At 42.3% G+C, this 16622-nt stretch overlaps 1 protein-coding gene across 1 annotated transcript in view; it reads left to right on the top strand.

The window, feature by feature from the left end:
* The window catches only part of mkl2 (MKL/myocardin-like 2), a 41700-nt gene extending 27085 nt beyond the window's left edge, over nt 1-14615 (top strand). The window contains exons 5-16 of the mRNA XM_015389384.1: nt 2369-2444; nt 2700-2861; nt 2951-3132; nt 3236-3364; nt 3750-3997; nt 5127-5298; nt 5591-6556; nt 8802-8909; nt 9071-9205; nt 9302-9421; nt 11278-11338; nt 11589-14615. Of these exons, the coding sequence (XP_015244870.1) occupies nt 2369-2444; nt 2700-2861; nt 2951-3132; nt 3236-3364; nt 3750-3997; nt 5127-5298; nt 5591-6556; nt 8802-8909; nt 9071-9205; nt 9302-9421; nt 11278-11338; nt 11589-12094 (2865 nt within the window). The 3' untranslated portion in view covers nt 12095-14615. The remainder of the gene's footprint in view (nt 1-2368; nt 2445-2699; nt 2862-2950; nt 3133-3235; nt 3365-3749; nt 3998-5126; nt 5299-5590; nt 6557-8801; nt 8910-9070; nt 9206-9301; nt 9422-11277; nt 11339-11588) is intronic.
* The last annotated feature ends 2007 nt before the right edge of the window (nt 14616-16622 follow it).

Below are 16622 nucleotides of genomic sequence, written 5' to 3'. Positions count from 1 at the left end.
CCTACAATATTCATATATATATATATATATATATATATATGAATATGAATATTGTAGGGGAGAGTCATGGGTTCTTTCTGATGGTATTAAAATTATTTCAAAGAGCATTAAAAAGCATTAAATCAGAGTTCCTCATTCCTTTATAAACCCTGAGGAAATCAACTGGAACGCCTCCCAAAGGATGAATTATGTAGATATAAACTGTTGTCAGAAATACAGAAATAAAATGTTATTGTTGCGAGTTTGTATCATGAAGCAGAGGCACAAATGACTATTATTCATTAACTTTTGTGGTCCTACGAGCTATGGTTACATTTCCCCCATCCAATCTAAACCATGGTTGATGGGAAACTCAAAACTCTGTTGACATTGCATGTATGCATCGTGATTATTTTACTCCAAAGATCTGAATTGGTGTAAAAATGGATGCCAATTCTAATGCCGTTTGGTTACAACTACTTCCCTCTTTGGAAATGAAATTGCTTTCCAATCGGAATGATTTGGATTAGAATCTTCATTCTGACATGTTCTCCATGAAACATTTTTGACCTGATCACACCTTTAATCTGATTAGTTGTGTCCATAAAAACGTAGCTGACAATGCACTGGAAGGAAAGGGAAACGCGACATGAGTTGTTTTTTATTTTCTAAGCTGCAGAATGCTTTATGAAGTCAGAGGTTTTCATCTGCTGTATTTTCCCCCTGAATTATGGGAGCATTTAGACCTCATTTTCCTTATTCGCTTTGTGCCTGATTTTCAAATTGATTTGATTGCAGACATTACACGAACCTGCCTTAATTCCTCCTGTTTTAATCACAATCAGATATTTAAACCAGGCAGACTCATAAATCATATGTTCACATAATCAATACCAGTCATTTCTAATTTATCGTCTCTTTATAATCATTTATTTCAAGTGGAGGCTGAAATGGAAAATGTATTTTTGTCTTTGAACATATTCATGAAAAACCCTCTGTTATTTCAGGGTTCAGTGTTTTCCACATTTGATGCTGTCTGGCTTTTTATTTAAAATATGTTAATGTCATTTGATTTGATTTTTTTTTTTTATCCTGCAAAATAAAGGAAATGGGATTTTTCCAAATCTGGCTAAGTTTGGAAATATAAAAAAGCGAGTATCTAAATAGTCTGTTCCTCAGGTGTTATTTTTTATTCCATGAGCTAATACACACACAAAAAAATCTGAATTTATAAAAGATTAGAAATAAAATGATTACAGCTATCTTTATTCAGCACAATGAGAAATAAATTGATGGAAAGTGACTTTTTTTTGTCATGAAGGAGGTGTTTAATTTTCTTCTAGGTTTCCAATTTAACTCTGGGTTCTTAAATTGTGGCAACTTGGTTTTAGGGTTGTTGTTTTGTCCACAAGTAACATTAAAATAACCTTGAACCAGACTGATTAAAGCTAGTTATGTTTTCTTATTAAAATAAAAATGTTTCCATGAATCGATGATGTCCAAAACGGGCGGGAAAATAAGGAAAACAGCTTTGCAGAATCCAGAGTTTTAGATTTTGTATCCTTGGAATCTTTGCAAATAATAGGCATGGAGGGAAATTAATTTTTGGGAAAAATGGGGTTCAAAGAATAAGCAGTTGTTAGCAACAGTGCTAAGCTCCAGTGAGCTGGATTTAACTGATCCATTCCTATTAAAATGGTGTTAGGGGCCCCTTAATAGCTGAAATATCATTTTCCTAGTCAAGCCCCTAGAGGATGTTGTGTCAAAATCAGCCGTAAAAAGGAAAATAAGTCACATACTGGTTTCTTTTGAGTAAGAGTAACTTCCTGGTCCTCAGTAACCCACTGTCCTGTAGGTTTGAGTAGCATTTCTGCTTCAAGGCTCCTGATAGAAATGGTTGCCTCGCATGCTGTGCTGGTGAAACCATCCAATCATGGTCCTAGGCGGGTCAGGTGCTCGGCAGCTGGAGAACACCTTAAACATGCAGGCTGGTGGAACGTGAGGACCCAGCAGGGTTCACAAGCTCTTCGTTGTTCCAAACTGCACTTTTTTTTTTCTGTCTAGTTGGAAGAATTTTTTTGGGGGGGGGTTTTAGAATCCACTAGAAAATTTAAGAGTCTACAGATGCTTTCCTGTGTTCTTAATGAACATCCATCAAAGAGAATCTGCTATGTTTCCCCTGAGGCGGAGCGAGGAGTGAATATATACAGAACAGTGAATATATAAATACCGGTATGTTAATGAGAAAATGAACATAAGAGTTTATGTAGCAAAATATCCTAATCTCTTTGTTTTAGTGTTTTTTTAAATGACTCTGACTTCATAAAAGTGTTTTTCTAATGCTCTAATAGGTATGTAAAGCATTTACTGTATGACGCATTTCTTTCAGACTGAGAATTTCCTCAAGCACAAGATCCGCAGTCGTCCAGAGCGAGCGGAGCTGGTCAGGATGCACATCCTGCAAGGTGCTGATAATCCTCAAATTCTTTCTTTTCTTTATTCTCTTTGTTTCCTGTTGAGCTTTAAAATGAAGTGGAAGTTCCATCCTTCCTTTAAAGAATCAGTTATTGTTAAAACAGCATAGTGATTCCCTCAGCTCCCTAATATCAAAAATCTCTTCCATTCCTTAAACCTTTATGCCGTTTTTAAGCCGACTGACATTTCAAGGTGTTTGACATTTTCCTAGAATATGTGACATTTTGGTTTCCGTCGCTCTCCAGAGACCGGAGCAGAGCCCTCACTGCAGGCCACTCAGATGAAACTGAAGAGGGCTCGCCTGGCTGACAACCTGAACGAAAAGATCGCCCAGCGGCCCGGTCCCATGGAGCTGGTGGAGAAAAACATCTTACCAGTGGATTCCAGCCTCAAAGAGGCCATCATAGGTTAGAGACCTGAGTCACACAAAGGGACGTATGTCTGTGTTGGACAGCAGGTGGCTAAAGCTATTGTTTTACCCAATGTTTATCTGCAGTTGGCCAAGTGAACTACCCAAAGGTTTTGGATGAAGACAGCTGCTATGATGCCGTGTCTCCAGAGCAGCCGGCTAGCCAGGAGTCTCAGAGCTCCGCCCCCTCACCAGGGGAGAGTAAAATCCCAGAAACCCCATCACCTGGCCCAGCACCAGCAGTTCTAACTACTACCACCATGCTGCAGGTCAGAGAAGGAGCTTCCCTGAATGCTTTCCTTAAACTCACAGCGCAAATGTTTGTTTCAGTATTCCTGTCAGCTTTTCACCATTTCTGTTGTGCTTCTCCAGCCTCTCCCAACAGCAGACTTCCCAAAGCCAGCCTCAGCCATCGAGCAGCCTGTTAGCTGTCCAGCGATCCACAGCGGCCCGTCCACAACTCCAGCTGCCCCTTCTAAACCAGGACCCACTCTGGTGAAAGTAAGCCACTGCCTAAAGCTCCCCTGAATAAAACAGTCACACCAAACTCGTTAAAACTACAAACCTGGAAGTAACAGCCCCTAGTGGCTAAAAGTTGCACTGTGCCGCTTTAAGCAGCTTCCAGGTAAAAAAGGGGGCTAAATTCACGCGCTGCTCATAAATTTGTTTAAAGTAATATTTGGCTTTGGCCCAAAACATGAAATCCCAACAAAATACAGTAAAGACTTGTTTTCCCCTGTTGAAATGTAAAATGTTATTTCAGAACCTGTTAAATAATGACATAATAATGATAGTCATGCTCCCTATTATTGGAATTTAATCTAAGACATTTTTTCATCTGTTTAATAACATTGAAAGATTTCAAATGTTTTCAATCTAATTGCAGCAAAGCCAACAGAAAACTCTTTCAGAGAAAACTCGCAGCAAGAAGGGCAAAGAGCAAAAGTCGAGGGTGAAAAAGCTGAAGTACCACCAGTACGTCCCCCCAGACCAGAAGCAGGAGGCCAGCGAGGCTCCCATGGACTCTTCATATGCTCGCCTGCTGCAGCAGCAGCAGCTCTTCCTCCAGCTGCAGATCCTGAGCCAGCAGCAGCAGCACTACAACTACCAGACGATACTCCCTGCTCCTCTGAAGTAGGTCTACACCCACTCCAATACCCCATAGAACTACCAAAAACACGACACACGGAAACTATGATTTATCAATTTCTATGCATCTAGTTTTGCTTTTATTGCAGATCCAGGCCAAAAATGATTAAAATAACAACAAAACCATGTCTGATACGAAAAACTAAAAGGATGCTGCTACTTTTACGGATGTTTTCTCTTATTTAGACATACAAGCTGCCTTTTTTATGTGGTGCTGCTCTCTAGGTCCAGACACTGGTTTAGTGAAGCAGGCTCAGGATAGATGGAAGAACAAATGTCTGTTTTTCCACTTCCTCCTTTAATATAATACCATTACTGGACAATCAAAGTCCAGAAGGTGAAAACCTTGCCTAGTTTTCCTTCATCGTTTTACTTAAACATCTGATTAGTTTCTATGCTGTGGAGCTGCAATGCATTTGCAATATAACCTCAATTCTAGAGGTGAGTATTGGCATGAGTGTTGTGATTCGATACATGTCGCGATACTTGGGTCACGATACGATATTATCACGATATTGCTGTATCACTATAAATTGCCATATTTTCCCCAGCTATCAAAATCAAATGATGAGATAAAACAGCAAGTGCTGTATATTTTCATCAGAAAATATTCATTAGGTATTATTATCCATGATGTTTGGGGTTTTCTTCCACTGTGACTGCCTCAAATACAGATTTGGTGCTGCACGCACAGTTAAAGGGCTCCACAGCGCTTTCTGCCAGAGTGGTGGTGCAGAGGTATCCCATTTTCCCATCAATGTTTTATGTAACCATTTTTTTTTTTAAATCGATACTAAGAAGTGAAAGATCGATATTATATTGGGCAGCCGAATATCACGATATATCGCCAAAATGATTATTTCCCACACCCCTACTCAATTCAACACAAAACAAATTTTAAACACTTCATATTACATATAAAAGGAGATTGTCTCTCTCCCTGCATCCCTTTAGGTGGCAGTAATGCCACCTAAAGTGTAACGACGAGTAGAAGTAAACACTTTTCCATTCGACAGTCACAGTAAATGTACAGGTTTTGGGTTGCCCACCTCTGCAGAAACTATGATCCAAGCATGTGGTTCTGTAAATAACTCCACTTCCTGTCTGATTTCAGACCTGTGGCGGAGGGGCAGAGCAGCAACGTTGGTTCCTTACCCACCTCCATCGTAGTCTCTTTGCCCGCCGCTCCTCCACCTCCTCCTGCACCTCCTGCTCCGCCTCGACTTAACAACCTGCTGTCCAACCGCAAGCCTGGAGTCCTGCCAGCCAACCTTGATGAAATGAAGGTCCAACCACAAACCTTGCTTTATTTAAACTGCCTTCTGTGTGACAGACCAACCCAAAGCAGTTCTGAACTTTGAATCTAAAGGAAGATTTTGCTTTTTCAGAACATTTTGAGCGCTAATTGTATTCTTTCCCTTTTCCACCGAAGCCCCTTAATAAAATTCAGTGCAGCCAATTTATTATCTGCTTTAGTTTTGTTCTTCCTTGTCCTGGTCTGTCTCATAGAAACCAAAGTAAGAACTCATGGGTTCCAGCTTGTGCTGTGGATGGTTTTAACCATGTCTGTGTTCTCAGGTAGCTGAGCTCAAACTGGAGCTGAAGCTGCGAGGCCTCCCGGTGTCTGGAACCAAAACGGATCTGATAGAAAGACTGAAGCCGTTCCAGGAAAATGCCAACACCTCTGCCCCTCCCACCATTCCCGCCGCCACGTCCTCCGCCTCCATCCCTATGGAGGTCACTACAACCACAACGCCCACCATCATCCTTCCAGTCCAGCAGGTGGCCCCAGAGATGATGTCCTCCACTCCACCTAACTCGCCCATTCCCTTTGATCAGTCCTCCCTCCAGCTGGATGTAGGAATGTCTGAAGCTTCGTCTGAAAACCAGAAGGGAAGCTCTGGTTCCCCTCAGCAACCTTTTCAGGTTCCTGAGGAGAAGGACCGGCGGCTCCATGAGAAGGAGCGGCAGATAGAAGAGCTGATGAGGAAGCTAGAGCAGGAGCAGAGGCTGGTGGAGGAGCTGAAGATGCAGCTGGAGGTGGAGAAGAGAGGTCTGATGGACCCTGTGTCTGTGTCCCCCTCGCTCACGTCTGTGAGTTCTGCTCCTGCAGCCCTGAGCTCAAATATTGTAAAAATGGAGGGCCCGGTTCTGTCCAACTGTGCTTCCACCACAGTCACCACTCCAAACTCCATCCAGGCTCTCATCAGCCCGCGACCTCAGCTGGTGAAGCTGGAGGACGTCACGGTGTCGTCAGGCAAACCTCCGCAGCTCCAGACCCAACAGCAGCGCATCACTCAGATCCAGCACCAAGGAACCACAAGCCCCCAGACCCAGAAAGGACCTCAGAACCAGTCCCAGCCTGCGGCCCCCAGCCTCCAGCAGTTCTTCATCACCCACCCTGCTGGGATGTCCCAGGTGCTGGGTCAGCCTCAGGCGCTCCTGACCCCAGCCGGCCAGCCCGGTACTCAGATCTTCGTCCCAGTCTCGCTGCCCAACAACGCCACTACAATCCAGCTGCCCAGCAGCACCGTCAGCCTGCAGGTGATCATACATTTTAGTGCTTAATAAACTTATCCTGGTTGATATTGTCTCATGTTGTAATCCCAGATTTGAGATTTGAGAGAAAGGAGAAGCTCAGTGCAGTGAAGTCAAACTAAAACAGTCTCTGAATCTCTATGAACAGATACCTTTAGATACTTTGGCAGATTACCTGTTGGATCCAAGTCTGGACTTTGGCTATGCTGTCCTAATCCCTGAATCCTTCCATGAATTGGCTTGCTGCTCCTCCTCTAACAGATCTTATAGGCAAAAAGACATTACTAGAATAAACGCTAGGTAGGGCTATAATCAGAGGAGACTGTAATGTTCAGCAGAGTAGGACCAAGTTTAGCCAAATGGTTGAGTCCATCAGAGGAGCTCATGTTGGGGGCTGTGCAAACCACATAAGTTTTAATATCTCAGACATGTGTTCAAAGGTGAATTGATCTGTTTCCTTGGGTCTGTTAACTTCATTTTATTGTGTTTTTATGTTATTGGCATTTTATCCGTTGTATCCACTCTGCTCTGTCCAATAGTGTCTTGTTTAAAGTTGTAGGGGAATCATATTTAAATTTCAAGTTATTCTGGCTTAAACATGTATATAAATGTACTCTTTATCAGATATTGTCCCAAAATTTAGAAAGTTTATATATAAAAAAAAAAAATCCTGCCTTAAAATCTTTTTTTCTTTTTTTTTTTTCGTTATCTTATTCAGGCCAGTTAGTTATATGTCAGCCTGAACACCTAAATTCAGCCAATCATATATCAACGGTCATCTGTCAATCAAATGTTTTCAGTCATGGCATCTTGATTCATATGTCGCAGCTAATATACACAACGGTTGAAATAAGAAATACGAATCATTTACTTTACCATTGAATTCCATCCCAGTGTTCACTGGGATGGGCGTCTGTGTCTTCGGCAGGCGTAGAGCTAACAGAACTGGCAGTGCTGCGAAGCAAGGGCTCAAACATGTACGGCTGTAAGCCTTCTACACCAAACCAAGCTTCTGCCATCCTGGCGTCCTCTTCCACAACATCTTTGTCCCCACTTTCCTCCTCTAAATGAAAAATGTATGACGGAGGCGACTCATCCACGACCTCCGACGCAAAACTCTCCTCCTCTTGCATATTCCCGCTGTCCATAGCGTTCCTTGACAGTGTCGTTTCTAAGTCACCAATTTAGTGCTGCTTGGTCCCAATGGAATTTCCCATTGGGAACCTACTAGCACTAAGTTCCTAACTGGTTAGTAAGATGCTTCCGACAAACCGGCCACAACCAAACTTCCCTGCGAACCTTCCGCGCAACAATCCCGCCCCTTGACAATCGAATTAACCAATCACATTCACTCAAATCACTCAAATCTTGCAAATTCGGGCACCACTTGGGAGAATTCGGAAATGCAACGTTTGGAACAGCCTTTTCCCTACGACTTTAATGTTAACTGTTCTTAGCTGCTAATTCTGGCATATTTACATTGATGCTTTAAGCTGACTTGTTGATAAATGTCCTAATTCAAATAAATAAAATTAAAATCTCTGGCTGCTCGTCATCCTGCTGGAAGGTGAACCTCCACTGCAGCTTTGGGTCGTCTGCAGTCTTTAACACTCTTTAAAGATTGTTAGATTTAGCTTCATCCATCTCCTATAGACTTATAGATTCTTGTCCCCCAGCATGATGCTGCCATCACCATGCCTGACAGTGTGGATGGTCTCTTGCTCTGCAGCATGTGGTCCAGAAAGTCTCTTTTTGGTGTCAGCAGAATGTTTGAAGGGCCCCTCTATGGGATATCTGGCCCTCATCTCAGTCCATTCCCTGTTTAGGCCAGAGTATATCTAGATATGATCTCTGCAGCTCTTCCAGAGTCACCATGGTGCTCTTGACTACTTCTCTGATTAATGCTCTCCTTGTCCAGTGTGCTGCTGGTGGTCCGTCCTCAGATGATGAATTGAACAGAGCAATGTTCAAAGCTGTAGATGGTGCATCTGGTCTGTCTGCTTGGTTACCTAGACTCAGACCCAAAGCAGCTGCAGTTGGTCTTTTTAGTGATTAGAGGACTTGTGAAAGCTTATTATTTCTGCATATCAGAGGAAAGGAGGATAACTGAAAACTGAGATCTATTTTCTTTTTCTTACGTCGGCCCTATTTGTTTGAAACGTAAATATTTGTGATTGTAATGTTTTATAATGTGAAGTTTGAGGTCTGTTATGGTGCAAATCTTCTAAAACGACTTCCTCAATCTTCTCAGCCCGTGTTGAAGGCGTCCGCCTCCTGTCCAGGTCTGATCCAGTCTCCACTTCCTCAGCTTCAGAACACGACCACGCAGATATCGACCAACCAGCAGCCTCTGCTGCAGGTCAGTCAGTCGTCCAGTTGTTTCACTCCTTCTAGTTCTCACCCTGTGTGGGATAGCTTCATATCATCCAGAACTGTGATGCAGATGCGTATAAGAATTATAGAAATTAGAAATAGATTCTCTGAGCTGCGTTGTTGTTAAGGAAGTGATGGTCTCCACAGACTCTGACCACTTCTTTGGGGAACCAGAGCAGAAATGAGATGAATCCTCAGCGTTTCCTTCAGCGTTCTCCAGACAACAGAGTGTCTCCACAGACATCCCCCAACCACCAGGTCTCCAACGGACCCCTCAGCAAGGTACTGATGATAGGCTGATCTGGTTGTTCTAATCTGACCCCCCAGTTTCAGTATTTTATTCAGCTGCTCATCTTCCTTTCCATCTCCTCCCTGCAGCCGGCCTTCATCCTCCAGGCCCCCTCCATGGGGAATCAGCTTCCAAAAACCAGAGAGCCCCCCCGCTACGAGGAGGCCGTCAAACAGAGCCGCAGTCTGCACATCAACAACGCTTCACAGGTGAGTTAGCTTCAACATGAATCCTCTAAAACCAATCGGCTGCAGCATTAAGAACGATGACAGACGGCTTATTATTTTCTAATCAGATCTAATAGACCCGGCGTCTGCAGATTGCTCAAACCAAAGTGCTTTTTTTATCCTCAGTCCAGCTAAATTTAACTAATTTAGAGCCACGATTGTTAGAAAAAGGCAACTTAAGTGTTTTTGTTAATGATTAAAACCTTTGCAGAAAGAAAAGTTATCTTTTTCTTCTACTAGATAGTTACATGTGGAAAATGAATATTTTCTCATTATCTATCTTTCTGTCTGTCTGTCTTTCTAGAAAAGGATATATTTTAGAATCGGATTAAAAGAAGAATTAATCTTTTTATAAAAATCCAACACAAAAAACTGAACTAAACTTGTTTCTTTATTCAAAAAGATTAGTTGGTTCTTTATTTAAAGTTACTGAAGAAGCTCCACAGAGCTGCAGGATGCAGACCCCATCAGTAATGTGATGGCTGCAGAGCTGGAAAGATGGAGGTTAAAATATCTCGTAAATACAAACATTTTTTTAACCTTTCTGTTGTCGACTGAATTTCTTGGTTGATCCTGCATGAAGCTCTGATTGTTTCTCAGTGATAATCTCTCCTGATTTTTTTATTTTTATTTTTTTATTGAATATGGACCAGAAAGCCCTTTACCACAGCTGCACAAAAGCAATAAACAAAAGACATCTTCAGAACCGGCCGGTCTGCATCTGGACACGATAACTTCAGAAAAAAGCACCCCAGTCAAGGCCTTATATTAGCCTCCATATAAAAAAACGAGCTGGCGATCTCCAATGGAGGATTTTACACGGTGCCATCGCAACAATCTCGTTTTTATCAGTTATTAATCGGGGTGTTTTAAAAGAGTGTCCTTTCTGCGGTCTGTTTGAAGATATGTTCCCCGTTTTTATGTAATGCACAAGATTAAAGACAATTTTTAGCCTTTTCATTAGTGTTTTTAGTCTTTTTGTGATGGTTTTTATAAATGCTCTTTTTACATGAAGAGTTTGCCAGAATAGAAAAAATAAGCCAAAGGCCCGACCTTAAAATTTTTTAATCAGTAAAGCAAAGATGGCCATTTACTTGTCCCACAGAGACAGACTGCAGGAGAGACCTTATCTTGATGCCGTAACTTTGTGGAAGTGCAACAGTAAAGCCAGAATAAAGCTGGATTTTCACTTCCTCAGAGCCACACAGAACATGGAGGATTTTATTCTGTTGTGGGGTTTTACCAAAATTTTATATACCGTGTCAGATGAAGGAAAACTGCAATTTAACAATTTCATTATTTAATTCTTTTTAGCTGACACTTGTTTTTATATTAATAGTCATTTTTAACTGACACTTGTTTTACATCAGTATTTGATTCTATCTTTTAAATTGTGTAAATAAAGTATTGTTAAAAAAAAAATCCTAATTTATTGCATAATTTTCAACAAAAGTTTTTCCTACAGGGTAGATATGCATTTTGTCTTCCAAAACGGTCTCCAAAAAAGGCCTGCTGAGCAGCAGCAGACTGTCCACAGACCAGATCTCTAATCTATTATCAGACTGATGTAGCTTAAAAAAAACTTAAACTGTTTATATTAATTAATCATCAGTTTTCTAAAAAGAAGCAACAGTCATTCAGGTAAATTCTTTTCAAAGCTAGATTTTCAGGCCCGCTGTGACAGTCGGATGCTTAAGTGTGGCCCAGACTGACATCCACACCGTCGGTCTCACTCCTCTGGGTTCCGTTTGGGAGGAGAGTGGATTATTTTTCACATTGAGAACTCAGACCAGTTTATTTCAGCGTGCTGATGGACAAATGTCTTGATGTCTTTCCAGGTTCCCACGGCGACAAGCCAGCACATGGATGACTTGTTCGACATACTGGTAGAGAGCGGAGGTGGGTGGTGTTTTAAAGTGCAAACTTCAGAGAAAGTAACTCTGAGCAGGAAACCGTCAGTGAGACTTGAGTTGATTGGTTTGATTTAAATTTTTCCTTTCATCAATGAAATTCTAATCATAAAACTGATTTTATGCAACGACTCAGATCATCTTAAGTGTTTCTGTTCTTCACCAGAATAAACCTGCTAGCAGTTGTTTTTCCTCAGAGGAAGTCATGGTTTAACTCCACATTCTGTCTCCTCCTCCAGAGATCCCTCCTTTTATCCATCAGGACCCTCCCGGCTCGCTGAATAAGACCCACCCCGTCACAGCCAGCATCACTACCCTTCCTGTGAACACAGCCCTGTCCCGCTCGCCGCCACAGATCCAGCTGGCTCCTCCTGCTGCCCTCGGCTCCGTCGGCAGCCCCAGCTTCTCCCCACTGGCCTCAGACAACCAGCTGGAAGCCTTCCTGGAGCGGACTCTGGCTGAGACGCCATCTGCGTCGGACCCTCGCACTCGGGGCCTGATGGAGGAGCTGCAGAGCCACCTGGCCGACCAGCAGCTCTTCATTCCTATGGACACGTCAGATCTGTCGTTCCACGATTCCTCCCCTTCCCCGTCTTCCCTAAACCTGGCCATGTTCGACCCGAACCTGGATAACATGGAGTGGCTCGACATCACTATTCCTCAGAGCCCTGCTGGCCCACCCATGCCGACCGGGTTCCCGACAGAGTTCCTGGAACCACAGGACATGCAGCTGAACTTTGACTGACGCAAAAAGAGAGTCTGAAAGGAAAGCGGTTCGGTTAGGAGGAGGGAACTCGGCATTTTGCTCTTCCTTTGCCAAATCCCTCTCTTCTGGAATCGGCAACGTTCTGACCCAGGCAGAGCGGCGAGCGTTCAGTGTTCGCACAGCTCTTCTGAGCAATGGCTGCACAAAAAAAAAATGTAAAAGTCGAGGAGACGAAGCCAAATATAGAAAATCAGAATGGATATTTTTGTAAATTAAAACACACTATCGGAACCTTTTCAGAACCGTCGCAGATGGTCCTTTCTCTGCGCTTCGTTTCACTGAGACGAGCTGCACCTCAACAGAAAAAAAACAGCTTCTTTTACAGACCAGCTGAAGGCATATCAATATGGTGGACTTTTCACAACATGCTCTTATTCCAGGATGAAGAACAGATCAGAGCGAAGTCTCCTCGTTTTCTCACTACATTTTAAGGCTCTGAAACACGCTGGTCCTGTCAAATGGACCAATCAGACTCGCTCGTCTCCTTCAGGCAAAGTTGCGACTAAACCGTAGATGGCTGGTCGGGATCAGAGCTATGCACTAAAGAGAACAAAGAAATGTAAACACTGCATATCCGAGGCGACGCCTGATGACCAACGTCGCCGGTTGTCCGTCTCTCTATAACTGAATGTAATTTTAAAGATATCAAGTCAAACTTTCGAAAAGACGGCAGCTTTTTTTCCCCTCTTTATGAAACAGAAGAAAGGGAACAAAGATCATTTTGAGACACTGAAGCTCTTCTAGGTTGGTCTGCTAGCAGCAGGTAATATCGTGGATGCTAACTTCTTTGAGCTGTTCACATCTAGCTGTCACTGCTCTAAGTTTAAAGTTACTGTCACTCTAGATAGAGCTATTAGGAAAAGACCAAGAGCTCTGAGTCACAGCTACGGTGGCCTGTAGGCTAAACTCTGTTTATTGAAATATTTGTACTTGCATTACAACCACCAACTTCAATCAGCTTTAATGGGGTTAATATGACTAAACATGAGGTAACATGGGTGTGGATGGAAATTTGAAACTTTTAAAGAGATTCTCAAGAGATTCTCTGGGATTCCATCGATTTCTCCAGCGCTTCTTAATGTTTGGTAAGATGATTGTTATCAGACCAGATTTCAGGTTTAATTAAAACTTTTACAGACTTAGGCTTTGGATTTAAACTAACCATGAGCTTTACCACCCCACAGCATGATGATGCTACCACTGTGTTTCAGCATAGGGGTGGTTTGTTTAGCAATATATACACTTAATCGAGTTAAAGTTAACAACTAGCAGTGCGTTTGGACCTTCTGTAGTAAAGTGGTTCTCTTTTCTTTCAGAAATCTGGTTGTTGGGCTCTGGCAGTTTGCAGTACCATACCTATCTTGTCAGCACATTAGGTGTTAAAAATATTTTCCAGCTTATATATCCCTCTCCTAATGCCACCAATTAAGTTGAAGGAACATAAAGTCTAAATTGTCTGAGTCGGTTCTGGTTAAATAATTTTTTCCCCCATGTAGGATATTAATATAAATAATTCACAGTCTCTTCTATGTTGGTCTGTCACAGGAAGTGAAACAAAAGAGCATTGAAGTTGGTGGTTGCAGTGGGTATGAATATTTCTGCATGGCTCCGTGTTTCTGTCTGTAGCGTGTCTGTTTGCACATGTATGTATGAGGGAAGTCAGCATGTTGCCATGTTGGCCCTAATGTGTATCTTTCCTTCTGTCCTCTGCATGTCCATGAAGGTGGTCACAGTTTAGCCGTCAAGACGGTTAAGATAAAAATGTCTGCTTTTTAAACCACTTTGTGCTGCAGTTATGTCCATGGCCACTGGAGGGCGACTACCTTACGTCTTCATGTGAAGCAGTGAGCCCTGCTCCTCTAGTTCAGACTGTTTCTTCCTCTTCATCACTTTGCTGTGGTTATCTTCCTCACTGAATGAGCAGCTGTTAAACTTTCACTTTATTCATTTTCCTGATTGGCCGTTTTTAAGCTTTTAAGTCCGGCCTACTTGATGTACCCTGACTGTTAAATATATCGAGTGAGGACTTCCTGTGTATATTTCTGCTTTTTTTTTTTATACTTTACATCCAACATGCAGAAAGCTGTGAAACTGCAGTGAAACTACGTGGGACTCTGATGACTGACAGCTGCTCTCCCTGTGAAATACTGAACCGTCTGTCTGATCCTTCACCCTTTGTCTGCGACAGACGTGGTTTAAAAGCACTTCATATCTGGGTGGCTCAGTGGGGACGGGGGTTTATTGATGTTTGAACGCCATTAAGCCAGACTTCAGCGCTGCATCTACTGCTTATTGCATGCCCCCCCCTCCCTCCACTGTCCGTCTGTACCACCCATGCCATGCCTCTTGTTGGAATGCCATATGTTTTGCACATCTTGTACATATTTATATAGATGTAATGCATATTTTTCTACATGTACCATCCATGGGCTTTTTATTTTGTAAATACTCTAGAGATGTGTATATATGAGTACAGTATGCTTTTATGTGTCAATAAAACTGGGTGTACTGTGAAAAGCTTCCAGCGTTTTTTGTTATTCCAGCTGAACACTTACTATGATGCTAATCCCAGTATTTTTGTTTTTTAAATGAGCGTTCAGAGCAGAGGAACCCAGAAAGCCACCACATTTGAGTTCGTAGTGAGTTTAAAACACTGCTTGGCAGCTCATGTCCATGTTTGCATACAGAAATGCATCTATTTTGTTTGTTCACCCGTACATAACTGTTTCTCTAACATGGAAAACAGGGACAAGTGATATCAAATGCCACACATTTATTTTGGTTTGAGTCAGGTTTGAAACCTCTCAGATTGGTTCCAGAGCTGATTCTCCAGTCTTTGACGTCATTGTTGGGGTTTTCCCCCCCTAGCCCAGGGTCCTCTTGCGCATCCTTCTCTGCTGGGTGCATCCATTCCTATATCTGCCCTCCTCTGTGTGCCTCTTATCGATCTTGGGCCCTGTAGGGCGATTCTGGAGCCGTCCATACCTCCTGCTGAGCATATTTTCCTCTGAGGAAGCCTTGTTAACCCTTCATATATGTGCATTCTCATGCATTCACACCGCAGAAGCTTGTTTTGTGGTGTTCATGGATACACACTAAGTACTAAGCAGCAGCTACAGATATATGCAACCCTGAATAGTATGGTGTAATCACCATAGGCTTTGCTTTCCAAACACATACTGACCGTGTACCTAAGGGATACCCGTTGCTCTTGAAGCTTCTTTGATCTTTAGTATGATTGACTTGTCCTGTTTTGGCTGTTGTTTTGTTGTGTTTTCTTTCCCTCTTGTCTCAGGCAAACTGTACATCTCCTGCGTTGTCAGTTTTTGCTGTTTTCCATCTGCTCTGTCCTTTCTATCTCTTAGTTCTTATCCCCTCTCCCTTTCTCACCTCCATTTTCGTTGTATAAAATGTTATTCCCTAAATGGTGGGGAGTGGCAGCCTAGTGGAATCCTGAGGTTCTGAGTTGGGGCCCCACTCCCACAGGCTGCCACTCTCCGTGTCTGAGCAAGACCCTTAACCCCACACTGCTTCCCGGGCGCCCCAGGATGACAGCCCACTACTCCCTAAGGGAATGGTTAAATGCAGAGGTAAAATTCTCCAATGTGAGATCAATAAAGTTCAATTCTTGATTATTATTTATTATTAAATTATTTCTAATTAAGCTCCATATATAGCTACCATGTGGAAACTTATGGCAACAACCTTAATGATCTGCTTGGGAGAGAAGCACTGTTGGGCTATCATCTAGCTCTGGGGTAACACAAATAAACCCTCTACTTATTAGAAAACTTCAACAAGAACAGGTGAACTGTTGTGGGGGAAAATGTATTCAACTATAATGAAAATGAAAGAAGATTGATTAATTTCTCATTTGGCAGTTTATTGTCTTTGCAAAAAAAAAAATAAGAGAACAAGATGACATGATGCCCAGCCCTGCACTGCATAGACAAAGTTTGTCTCACTAATTTAAACCCTGCAGGAAGACTGTGAAGGTCTCCACATACCGTTACCCAAACAATTACAGTTTGAAAAAAAAAACATGTTATGAAATAATTCCTGAGAAACAGTCAAGCTTATGAGAACCGTCATTTGTATCCCAAACACTCTAATATGATAAACAACCCTTCTCTCTTTGATACCTTGCCGCTCTGAGGCCTGAATGAAAGAATGACGCTCTTTTGACCAGCATTAAACACGATGTTGGCAGCATCATGCTGTGTAACAGGTAAACTGGTCAGTGTTTAAGTGATGGTGGATCGAGCTAAATCCTGCTTGATGCAGGGATGGAGGATCAACTTGAACTTGATTGATATAATGGATGGTTTAGATCACAGGAGTAAGAATGGCCTAGTCAAAGTGTAGAGCTAAATCTAACTTAAGACTCTGGTGAAACTTTAAAACATTTTCCATCCAATCTAACTGCTAAAATCTACTTGTGGCATTTACTTGGTGAAGTATGCTCAAATTTTACCTTATGTGATCATTTGCGTTCTGTCATTAAATC

This window comes from Cyprinodon variegatus, unplaced genomic scaffold (assembly GCF_000732505.1).
Source record: "Cyprinodon variegatus isolate N-32 unplaced genomic scaffold, C_variegatus-1.0 Scaffold456, whole genome shotgun sequence".
In the NCBI taxonomy this organism is placed as follows: Eukaryota; Metazoa; Chordata; class Actinopteri; order Cyprinodontiformes; family Cyprinodontidae; genus Cyprinodon; species Cyprinodon variegatus.
This window is presented reverse-complemented; position numbering and strand designations above follow the sequence as displayed.